The following is a 13,593-nucleotide window of genomic DNA, read 5'->3' as shown; positions in this document are numbered from 1 at the left end:
CTCTCCCAAAAGCTCCGCCCACTCCTATTCTCGAACATTGAAAAAAAGATCAAATCTAACACTAGCGTTTTTGAAAACCTTCTAAAGCAAGTGACAAATATCAGAATTGCGTATTTTCTCAGAAACATCAGGCAATACCTCATGAAAACATGAAGAAATTACATAAGTCCTTATTCATACCTCGTATAGTCATATAGCACTCTTAAACATATTATGTAAGACTTCGTAACAAAATACCTGAAATAAAAAGTTAATTCTTAGATATAATGTAAATTTACATGTACTGACTTGAATGAAAAATACAATGAAATAAACGACGAAAGTCTTGCGTAATTTACATACAAAACTTAAATCTATAAGAGAGGAACTCGCCTTATGTGCTGGCTATTCACCTCTTAAATACACAAGTGAAATGCATAAATAAAATACATGAATAAGTTATTTACTCTACACTAGACCAGCTTCGTAAGATAATATATATAATATATATATATATATATATACAATAATCATTATGAAATGGATAATGGTCCTGGTTAAGTAAGTTATTGTTGATGGTTCAAAATTCGAAATATCTTTCACGCTTCCCCAAACACGATGAAAAAGGTTGTTAGTATTACAGTACTGAAGGCTGTTTTTGGGTAATCACAAATCAAGTCCATCATTTCATACCACAGGCCAGTCTCTCAGTACAAACTACTCCCATACATGCATCAAACTGGATTGCAAACTTCTAGTTTGACAGTATAATTGACGTTTGGAGTGAGCATGTATGGCCCCCATAGACTAAGTTACAGAGCTATGGTTTGATTTTGGAGTGCCTCTCTACTAGATGAGATACTTAACATAGCTAAAGAGTCTCTTCTACCCTTACGAAGAAGAAAGTAGCCACTGTACAACAAATTTCATCCAATAGTTAACCCCTTAAGCGAAGAAATTTTTTTAGTTATCTTCATGTTGTCAGGTGTATTAGAACAGAGGAGAATGAGTGAAGAATGTGCTAGACTATTCGGTGTAAGTGTAGGCAAAGGAAAATTAGAACCAGAGAATGATTCAATGTAGTACTATACGGCTAATCAAAAGAATATAAAGCAATGCTTTTATAAATCTATTGACCTCATCTTCATTTAAATAATGTTATGTTCATAAAATCTCCAATCTACCTTTCAATATTAAGGCCCACTTCATGCAAGCGGTTTAAACCCGTGCAGAATATTTCTGTATGTCAAAGAGCATGTCTTCACACGAGTGGTTGTTCTGCATCAAGGAACACAATACTTAGCCTGTTGGTGTTTGTTCGAGATGTAGAACATAAAGAAGAAAGTGGTCTTTGTGTATTTAATGAAAAGGGTGCTCAAAAGAGGAAACAATATAATTGGTTGACCCACCCATTAAACATATTAATGTAATCAATATTATAATAATATTAATTGTAAGATTATAATGCAAGTATATGTTCTCCGTACATAGGGAGTGAACAATTCTTGACTCATGCATTGCATGCTGATGCAGGCTAGTCAGTCAGTCTGTATCGGGATCTCGTAAAAGATGCACCATATAATATTATACTCTTCGCCAAACACTCTGTGTCTCATTGCCATCCTCCAGTCCTAAACATCCTACATGGCACAGTGAGTTACTTTTGCTCTTAAATGGCCAACAGGCTAATCCCACGAAGACCTACAGTTCCTGCTCGCAGATCTGCTGGCCTGCGGAATCCCAACCAACCAGCCGTTCATGACGCTGCATGTGCACAGTTATGGATAGCGCAACAGCAACGTGCAGTCAAGGCCCTCCAGATTGGCCTTGCCAACGTTACCCCAACTGGAAGACTCGGTTCCCCGGTTAGGGTCCCAGCATTTGCATCCCCTGAAAAGTGCAAGATGGAGATGTCAACAGCCATGTCCCGATCATGGCAAAGATCAATGGAGTATTGGCTCCAATTTTGCAAGGTGCCTGCCTACGAGGCTGTACAACACGTCAGACTGTACTGCACACAAGCTCTGCAGCATGCCCTTGATGCCAGGTACAGCGCAGAAGTTTTGAATGCCTTTTCGTCTGGATAAGCTATCCGCTCCCTCGAAGATGGCATTCAAGGCCATGGTGAAACAAAAAACCATCACATCGATTGCTCAGAGTTTAGGCTCTGTAAGGACCACCATGCCCATCGTCATCCCTGCTGAGAGTCGCCGCTTGGTTCATAGTTTTAGTCGCTTCAGTGTACCGTCCGCACCTGCCTTAGTGGCAATGGAAGATTCACCCCGATAATCTCTCCCCGGCGGTTTGGTGGTAGCCCTATCCATAACCATGGTTCAGCCTGGGACTTCTACCAACCAGATTCCTGTGGAAATCGTCAACTTTTCCAACAAGGTGACCATCTGCCCGAAGACTATGTTGTGCGAGTTGCACAGTGCAATGGTTAGAGTTTATCAATGTGGTGCAGGGCCACAATGAGAGCGTCAGTGATTTCTTTGTGCGTTGCTCTCAGTAGGCCACAGATTATGGGTTTCAGTGTCCTATTTCTGATTTTAACCTTTTAAAATATATGTTTTTAAGGAAGGTTATGGTAGGTCTGGGGGTTCAATTGTTAAAAAGACAAATATTTCAATTATGTGGGTCCTTCACGAATTTTGATAGCTTACGAGCAATGTGTTGTACATTTGAAGCGACCAGGCAGGACGCCCGTGGAATGCAGCAAAGATGGCAATAGGACATGGAAGTTGTGCTAGTTGATGTGGAGAGTGGCACTGGCGCCTCCCCCAAAACGGCTACCGTGCATGCGGTGAGAAGCCAACCGGCACCGGACCTCATCGCCACTAAACAAATGCGCAAAAACTGAGGAAGGAGTCATGCCCCAAAGAAAAACCCATGTCCGATGAGGTCTCTCGTTTGCCATAATTGCCAGAAGACTGGGCATATCAAAAGATATTGCAGAAGCAGGAAGATACAACAGGACTCCGCCACGGCCTCGGTAGTGACAGGGGCAATTGTCACTGCAACTCAGTGCCTTTCACAACCCACTATCATGGTCAAAGTGGCAGAGGGGAAGGGGCCCAGGTTCATGAAGGTAAGTGCCGTTGCCGATACAGGGGTCCAAGTATGCGTCACTGGCACGGAAATTTTATCATTCTTCAACATAAGGCCTACGCTATTGCCGAGTCAGACTGGCTTAAGAGATGTCGGTAACTTAAAGTTGGAGTGCCTGATATCGGTGACCTTCCGAATCCCCTTCAGATACCGTACCAGTGTACAAGAAGTGTATTTCGCTAAATCCAGGAGGTTGTACCTCTCTCTCTCAGCGTGCAAGGACCTTGAACTTATCCCAATTGACTTCCCGCATCATCTCCCGAGACCAATAATCAACGCCTAAATGCCTCCAGTAGGAGGGAGACCCACCACACCCCAGCAACATTTAATATGGTGTCTGGCATCCTTCAGCACTCTTACAAGACGGTGGCTGATGCATATTGGTGATTCGACCAGGTGGAACTCAACGAAGAAAGTTGCCGCTCAATGATGTTCATCACACCCTGGGGCCGCTTCCAGTACCGTAGGATCCCTATGGGCCACTTTTCAGCATCAGAAACCTATACAAGACAATTTGACAACACCATTAAGGACATACCATGTAAGTACAAGTGGGTAGAATATAATACCCTCCTCTATGACAGTGGGGTTGAAGAAGCCTTCTGGCCCACCTTCGATTTCTGGCAACATGTGCGGCCAAAGGCATCATGCTCAAGCCAGAAAAATTCAAATTTTGCAGATGGGGAGCAGAATTAATTGGATTTCATCTAGGCTGGGAAATCTATAGACCGACTGAGGACAGCTTCAGTGGCATTCAGAAGTTTCCCGTCCCGCTCACGCCCACCATCACAAATATAAGATCGTGGTTTGGTTTCATCAATCAATTGGTGCTGTTCCTCGCAGCTGTCACTGTAGCAGCTATGGAGACTCTTTACAGAAGGAGCTGCTCATGATGGACGAAAAAGCAGTCAGTTCAGCAGCAGCCAAGGACCCCGTATACCAGTTACAGATGGTGAAGGTATCTGTAGGCTATTGGCACCTGCAGAAGTTGCAGGAAGCAGCCTGCCTTAAGCCCTTTTACGGTGTGAGAGATCGCCTATCAACTTCAGAAAACCTACTGGCATTATGCATACGTAGATGGGTATGTACGACTGGTAATCCCAGAGGAACTTCGTTGACAGATTGCAGTAAGCCTTCATGCAGGTTACTAAGAAATTGACTCTATGCTCAGGAGGGCCAAACAGTCCGTGTACTACCCTGGCATGGAGGGCGACCTTCAGCACCACAAGCATTCATGTATTGTTTGCACCATGCACGCATCTTCATTACCAAAGGAGTCGATAGCCATCACGCACCCCCACCCAGACTACCCCTTTCAATGTACGGTCGCTGATATATTCCAGTTAAACGGGCAGATGTATCTGGCGTATGCTGATAGGCTTACGGGATGGCTGGAAATAGCCCATTTCCCTAATGGTGCCAATTCGCAGAGAGTATCTATGCTAAGAGACGGGGGCACAAACCTAGTGAGCAAAGAAATGTTGGCTTTCTTCAAAAGATGGGGAGTCAAGGTGAGCATCTCATCCGCACATTACCCACATTCGGATGGGAAAGCAGAATCAGAGGTAAAAACAGACAAAAGGATAATCAGGACAAACACAGGGGAGGGGAACAGCCTAGACTGCAATAAGTTCTCTCTCACAATACTGCAATATTTGAACACGCCCATTCGCGATATCAACAAGTCACCTGCACAGCTGCCAACTGGGAGGCAATTGCGAGATGGAGTTCCTACGGCGAAGCAACATTACCTGGTTGACAATCACACTAAAATCTAGATCTGAAAACCCAATGGCGTGCAAGAGAAGTAACAATAAAACCAATAATTTTGTCGCCACTATGATGACTTGTAGGCTACTATTCATTTCCTTGCATTACTTTTCATCTGGAATCTTATACCATAAAGAAATTGACCGAATTCAAAAGAGACTTAAAGACCATCAAAAAAGCTTCCACAATGCTGCCAAAAACTTAAAGGCACTAGAAATGTATTTCAGTGAAAACACGAAAGCAATCTTTAATAGGTCGCTTAGTGCAGCATTAGAACTATGTGTAAATTATGATGTTATGATAGAGCTGAGAACCAGAATAAAGAAAAGTATGCCATGAGAAAAAGCTACTGATGTACGCTTTTTGTACTTTTTACGAATAACAAATTCTTATTTCATTTGCTCATTTTTGTGCAGAAAGCTGCTGGTAGTATAATCGTATTTCCCTCAATTATATGGCTTTAACGAACTAGTTTGCATCACTGCAGTCAGTCTGTATCGGGATCTCGTTAAAGAGACACCTCCTCATATCATACTCCTCACAGAACACTGGTCTCATTGCCATCTTCCAATCCTAAACATCCTACATTAACATTGGTCTTGCAAACACTACTATTAGGTGTATTTCGTTTCCGGTACTTATTCTACTGCACATCATCTTTTCAGTTCTTTTATGTTATTCTTTCCAACACCTCATTACATTTGTCGCTTGTACATTCTTTTCAGCAACAATCATCCTCATTTCTTTTAAGAGGACGGGATCATCACAAAACACTGATCGATCAACCTCTCTCTCTCTCTCTCTCCTCTCTCTCTCTCTCTCTCTCTCATGCTGATATAAGATTGGATATATTTCATCTTACGTAACGTATAAGAAAAAGAAAACAATCACTTGTATAGTCATGAACCTATTTGGTTTATTGTACCTCTACTAGTACAAAGTATAATAATAATAATACTAATAATAATAATAATAATAATAATAATAATAATAATAATAATAATAATAATAATAATAATAATAATAATAATAATTCTTATTGACCAGTGAAAAATAGTATCAGAAGAAGAGCGTCTACCATCTGCAATAGCTGACCCACAACTACCGCATAAACTGAGGAGCAACGTAAACTTGAGTAAACTGTGCGGCACCGCACGGAATAGTAGTACACGCGGTTACATCACTACCGTCCGGATTTTCTTCCAAAGCGTATAAAGGGCCTCATTGATCTACATTGACTTTAACCGCACGGTTCAATCCACTCGTGTGAAGCGGGCTTTGAATCTTCATAAATCCAGATATCCAATGCCATTACTAATAGCTATTGAAATTTAGCTTAATAAAATCGTCTTAGATATGGTGTTCATATATATATATATATATATACATATATATAAGTATATTATATTATATATATATATATATATATATATGTATATGCGTAAAAATCACAGGAAAACGAGATGCTCAGACGCAGAAGGCCCACGGGGAAAATGAATATAAGGAATATAAGATTAAGTCCTTACTAGTTTCGTGATACTTCTTCAGAGGACTAAAGAAGTATCACGAAACTAGTCAGGACTTAATCCTATATTTCGTATTTTCATTTTCCCTGTGGTTCTTCTGCATATATATATATATATATATATGTATATATATACATATATATATATATATATATATGTATATATATATATATATATATACTGTATACGTATATATATATATATATATACTGTATATGTATGTATATATATATATATATATATGTATATATATATATATATATATATATTATTACTTTACTAAGCTACAACCCTAGCTGGAAAAGCAGGATGCCATAAGCCAAGGGTCTCCAACAGGGAAAATAGTCCAGTAAGGAAAGGAAACAAGGAAAAATAAGATATCTTAAGAACAGTAACATTAAAATAAATATTTCCTCTATAGACTATAAAAACTGTAACAAATCATGATTGTATATCTGTTCGGCGAAGTCCGTTTCAGCGGAGTCGTTTTGAGCGATACTTTTTAAGCGTAGATCGTTTTCATTAGAACAATTTGAGCAATGAGCAGTTTAAGCAATGAGTAGTTCAAGTGCCTCTAAAAGCTGTAAGATATTCTTGGTATCGAGCAAGAAACAAAATGGATCATTTTAAAATCAAGTATTAAGTACTAGGACATTTATCCATAATGGAAATCTTTTCATCAAAGTGCAGCCTATACAATGTAAGTCATAATCGATTTATGTATAAAAAGGACAAAGCAACTCTAAGCACTATTATATGGCAATGGGAAGTATATGGCACCAAAAGACGATTTAAGACACTTTTAGATTACAGAAATGACAACATTTGCACGGAAAAAAAACGGTGAGTATTCGCATAGTCCTGAATCCCGTGAATGCTGACATGAAAAAGATGGAAAAAAATAATTAAAGATAAAATTGTGTTCCATAACGACAAATATACAGGACGCAGTACTTTGGATTTCAGATGAAGATGTATCAAGAACTCGGACAGGAACAAATCTGAACAGTGCTATGTAGACGAATTTATATTTATTTTATCAAAGATAGTGGTTTATGTTTGTATTTCTTTTAATAACCTTGGTCAAACTCTAGATATACCTTGCGTATACATTTGTATGCACTTGAACAGTATAATTACATTGTATTTATATCCATTCTATAAAAGATAGCGGTTAATGTTTGTATTTTTTAATACCTATGACAAACTCTTGACACTAATATTTATTTCAAACTCTTCATAATACCTGTTGGCAAAGTCACTTTCGTCCAAAATGAATATTACAGTATTAACTCCCAAAATCTAACATGTGCTCTTAATGTATTGCTTTAAATGAACTTTGTTCAATTGGCCTCGCTGGAATATACTTTGCTGAAATAACTTCGCTCAAACGACTAGCAACGATATGTATACTCATACTCAAATGTTCCCCAACACTTAGGGGAAATCGTTCATCAGAGGTCTCTAGTATAACAAAACGAATGAAGGACTGCCTTTCTTACTACTTCTAAGGAAATGGCCAGAGTCGTGTCCATCCTCAGTGAACGCATGATATATTACAAATCGAGTTGCAATAATTCATAGTGTAGTATCATTTGACGTCTCGACTATCCAATACAGATACACAAAACACACACACACATACACACACACACACACACACATATATATATATATATATATATATAAATATATATATATATATATATATATACCATGAATATGTAAATTCTTGTAGAAATTAATGTAATATCAAGTATATATATACACACATACACACACACATACACCCACATACATATATATATATATATATATATATATATATATATATATATATTTTACCCAAAAACCGATAAATCGGTTGGAACTTTTGACCGGGGAAACGTCTGTCTATATCCGAACATAACTTGACAACAAAACGTTTACCCGATTGAGCGGTTTAAAGAATTGATATAAAAATTTTAACCGGGTGTCGCCGGTCGCTTGCTTTTGACATTACCCATAGTCATAAAACAAAAAAATTCTGGGTAACGTACCTACAATTATAACGTTAAATAATAAAATAGCATACACGCCAACCTTTGATCACAGCACTGGCAGCATTTTTGCTTGTTCCCCGGTCGCGCTTGCCAGCGCTGTGATCAAAGGTTGGCGTGTATGCTATTTTATTATTTAACGTTATAGTTGTAGGTACATTACCCAGAATTTTTTTGTTTTATGACTATGGGTAATGTCAAAAGCAAGCGACCGGCGACACCCGGTTAAAATTTTTATATCAATTCTTTAAACCGCTCAATCGGGTAAACGTTTTGTTGTCAAGTTATGTTCGGATATAGACAGACATTTCCCCGGTCAAAAGTTCCAACCGATTTATCGGTTTTTGGGTAAAATATCACTCTTTTTTTACGCAAGCGTATTGATTAACTAGTTTATAGTCATATCTTCAAAATGTGAGGTCAAACATGTCTATAACTTATTATTCAGAAGCTGAGAAATAAACGTTGAAAGTTCGCTTAAAGATGTCAGTTTGATGCCTTTTGAAACTTAAGTACGTGACTACAGCCTTCGTGATTACCGCAAAACATTCCCACATAGCCTAATACACAATTTAAAACATAATATACAAAACCTGAGGTCGAACAGCTATCTAGCTCATTCAGAAGCTAAGATTATAGAGTTGAAACTTTGCTAAAAAGCGTCTATCCATGACTCTATATCGAACACCTGAAAGTTGACGTCATTTTTGCTATTTTTTTGCATATTTCTGACGTCATATTTCACGAACCTTATAAGATAGGGACTTGAAACTTTTAGGATCGTCTAGTTAAATTGAATAGAACTAAATCCTAGAGTTTCAAGCTTATACTATGTCCGGAAAGCACTTTTCTGAAAACCCGGTATTTCTGGTTTACGTAATCGTATATAACAGCACTGGCAGCATTTTTGCTTGTTCCCCGGTCGCGCTTGCCAGCGCTGTGATATATATATATATATATATATACATATATATATATATATATATATGTATATATATATATATATATATATGTATATATATATATATATATATCCTAATTCATGTATATAAATATGTGTTGTACGTCAAGGTAAATGAACTCTTTAAACATGAGAATTCCACAAAAACCTATAACTCAGCATGTTGTTGTAGCAAGATTGCATTTTTGTAACTAAGGGAGTTTAGTTGCCTTTGTGCGCTCAATTAGACAAGGCTCTCGTACCTGAGAGAGTGATAGCTGTGTACATCAAAATGTAATTACGAACCTTTTGTAATAAATAAAGAAAACCCATTTTCCAACGTCTCATTATCCGTCTACATGGATCATATAGATAGATATAAATATATATATATATATATATATATGTGTGTGTGTGTGTGTGTGTGTGTGTAAATATCAACCACAATGGCATTCAATACCTAATTCTATCTTGGGAATATATATCCACTGGAATTCATTTATGGTAATAGCTCCTGGCTGGTCGGAGATTCGAACCCCTGCCTAATCAGTTAAAACCATGCCTGTGAGGACTCTAACAACTGAGCTATCAAGAGAGATATAAAATTTAACAAGTCACCGTACTTATTCCTTTCGAATTCTAGAATCTGCCCATAGACTTGAAATAAACCCATCTTTACCATAATAGGGGAATTATGAGTTTGCAACATGTGGTTATTTGTGATAAATCTATATCACGAAACACTCGTAATTTCAGTAAGTGTAAATATCAACCACATTGGCATTTAATACTGAATTCCATCTTGGAAATATACAGTATATCCACTGAAATTCATTTATGGTAATAGATTCTGGCTAGGCAGAGATTCGAACCTCTGCCTATTCAGCCGAAACCATGTCTGCAAGGACTCTACCAACTGAGCTATCATGAGAGATATAAGTTTATGAAAAGTCACTGTATATATTCCTTTTGAATTCGGAAATCTGTTCATACACTTTAAATAAACCCATCTCCACCATGATAGCTGATATAATTCGGTATTAAATGCTATTGTGGATGATATTTACATTGATTGAAATCACGAGTGTCAGTGATATATATTCATAATAAATAACCCCATGTTGCAAACTCATAATTCAGCTATCATGGTGGAGAGGGGTTTATTTCAATTCTATGAACAGATTCCTAAATTTGAAGGGAAGATGTACGGTGACTTGTCATAAACTTGTATCTCTCTTGATAGCTCAGTTGGTAGAGTCCTTGCAGACATGATTTCGGCTGAATAGGCAGGGGTTTGAATCTCTGCCCATCCAGAAGCTATTACCATAAATGAATTCCAGTTGATATATATTCCTAATATAGAATTTGGTAATAAATGACATTGTGGTTGATATTTACATTGATTGAAATCATGAGTGCTAGTGATATATATATATATATATATATATACCCAAAAGACAAGAACTATAACGCAATAATAAGTTCAGTGTTAACGGATGGATTCTGAAATGTGGACTCCAAGACAAAAAGAGGAAGCAAAGCTTGGGATAACAGAGATGAGAATGCTGAGATGGATCTTAGAAATATCACCGTTTGAAAGATTGGGAAATGACGAAATAAGAAGAATGGGTGTAGTGAAGATTACAGAGATTATAAGATTAGCAACACTGAGATGGTGTACGCACATGATGAGGATGGATTGTGGGGAAGGAGGAGGAGGGCTAGGTAGGAACATGCTATGGGGAGAAGATCGAGAGGGAGGCAGAGAATTAGATGGCGAGATAAGGTTAAGGATGATATGGAAAGATGAGGTTTGTTGGAAGAGGAGGCCTTAAACAGAAGACATTACAGTGGGCCCATCAATCAACCGACCCCGACCCCTTGAAGTAAGAATAAACAGCAAGAGATGCCGCCCTTTCTAGTCCACTGCAGGACAAAGGCCTCAGACATGTCAATTCATGTCTGAGGTTAGGCCGGTTTTTCATCCCCCACACTGGCTTTTGCGGACTGGTGATGTGGGAAATATTCGTCTGATCTCTCAAAGCAAACCATCTTAGTATTGATGGCCCCTTGCTTATAATGGCGATAAGATAACCCTTCACCACATCACGAGATCCCCTCTTAGAAAGGGATATATGTATATCATCCTCCTCCTCCTCATCATCATCATCAGCTATTACTAGTCCACTGCAGAACAAAGGCCTCAGATATGTCCTTGCACATCTGTCTATTTATGGTCTGTCTATGCCAGTTCACACCCATAAACTTTCTTAGTTCGTCATTCCATTGTCTTCTCTTCCTTCCCCTACTTCTTTTACAATTCCTAGAGACCGATTCTGTTATTCTTATTGCTCATCTATTATCTGTCATTTGCATTATAATATTTCCTGTCCAATGCCATTGCTTTTTCTTACATGTTATTAGAATATCTTCTACTTTAGTTTGCTCTCATATCCATGTTGCTCCTTTTCTGTCTCTTAATGCTATTTCCAACATTATTCTTTCCATAGGTCTTTGAGTTGTTACTAGATTTTGTTTTAAGGCTTTAGTAGGCTCAAAGTTTATTTATGCATAAGTTAATACTGGTAGGACCACCTAGTTAAATAGTTTTCATTTTAGAGAAAGTGGCTTTCTACATTTCATAATCTCATTTTGTTTACCAAAAGCACCCCATCCTACGCTTATACTTATTTTAATTTCGGTCTTGTGTCCTGGGGGAACACTTACTGTCTGTTCTAAAAACGAATACGCACAATCTTTAGAGCTTCATTCATCTCTCTACAGTTTCATTGAACATTATCTTAGTTTTACTCATATTCATTTTCAGTCCTGCTTTCTTTATTCATATTTTCTTATATATATTTACATATACATATATACATATACATTCGAATATATATATATATATATATATATATATATACATATATTAGTAGTAGTAGTAATAGTAGTAGTAGTAGTAGTAGTAGTAGTAATGGTGATGGTAGAAGTAGTGGTAGTAATAGTAGTAGTAGTAGTAGTAGTAGTAGCTAAGCTACAACTAAAGTTGAAAAAAACAGGTTGTTATAAGCCTAAGGGCTCCAACAAGGAAAATTAGCCCAATAAGGAAAGGAAATAAGGAAATAAATTACAGGAGAAGTAATAATTAATTAAAATAGAATATTTTAAGAATAGTAACAACATCAAAATAGATATTTTATATAAACTATGAAAAGGAAACGAAATGAGGTAGAATAGTGTACCTGAGAACTCTACCCCAAGACAGTATAAGACCATGGTACAGAGGCTATGGTACTACCCAAGACTAGAGAACAATGGTTTGATTTTGGATTATCCTTCTTCTAGAAGATCTGCTTACCATAAATAAAGAGTCCCTTCTACCCTAGCCAAGAGGAAAATAGCCACTGAACAATTACGGTGCAGTAGTCAACTCCCTGAGCGACGATGAATTTTTAGTAATCTCAGTTTTGCCAGGTGTTTCAGGACAAAGTAAAATGTAGAAAGGATAAGCCCCACTATTCGGAGCCCTGACCAGAGCAATGCATCCAATCTATAACAAACGAATGTATATATTTAAATATATATATATATATATATATATGTGTGTGTGTGTGTGTGTGTATAAATATATATATATATATATATATATATATATATATATATATATATAGATAGATATATATATATATATATATATATATATATATTTATTTATATCTTATATATATATATATATATATATGTATATATATAGATGTATATATCTGTGTATATATATATATATATATATTGCACTAATTCTAAGATTTAGTCATTTGTTCAAATAAGAGCAAGAAAAACTCACCTCCCTGAGACAACCTCTGATGATGGTATGGACAAGTGTGACAGCCAAGGTTACTGTGCCGAAAGTCAAGCCGAGGCCTTTCCAGGTACCGAACATGTAGCCTGCTGCAATGTTGATGACGATGTAGCCCCAAGTGAAAGGCTGTTTGGAGACAAAAAGAACTATAAGAACATGATGGCGGTGATGATCATTATCATGATCATGATGATAAGACTAAGAAGCACAAGAATCATAGAGTTAGTTATAGTTTTCTAATAAATTACATCCCCAATATTCTGAATAAAATTTTTGGGAAACATCTGGAGCCGAGTACATTTGGCTGAGAAAAAAAAATGAGTAGTAATTATTCTTATATATTGGAAACTTAAAGAGAAAAGAATTTGAAAT

The 13,593-nt window shown here is 37.2% G+C and overlaps 1 protein-coding gene across 1 annotated transcript in view; it reads right to left on the bottom strand.

Annotated features, from left to right (window-relative positions):
• Positions 1 to 13,593, bottom strand: part of LOC137655320 (uncharacterized) — a 436,860-nt gene that overhangs the window by 389,528 nt on the left and 33,739 nt on the right. Inside the window, exon 3 of the mRNA XM_068389208.1 lies at positions 13,207 to 13,347. Within this exon, the coding sequence (XP_068245309.1) occupies positions 13,207 to 13,347 (141 nt within the window). The remainder of the gene's footprint in view (positions 1 to 13,206; positions 13,348 to 13,593) is intronic.

The sequence above is a fragment of the Palaemon carinicauda genome, chromosome 16 (assembly GCF_036898095.1).
Source record: "Palaemon carinicauda isolate YSFRI2023 chromosome 16, ASM3689809v2, whole genome shotgun sequence".
In the NCBI taxonomy this organism is placed as follows: Eukaryota; Metazoa; Arthropoda; class Malacostraca; order Decapoda; family Palaemonidae; genus Palaemon; species Palaemon carinicauda.
Note: the sequence above shows the minus strand (reverse complement) of the source record. Positions and strands in the feature narration are given on the sequence as shown.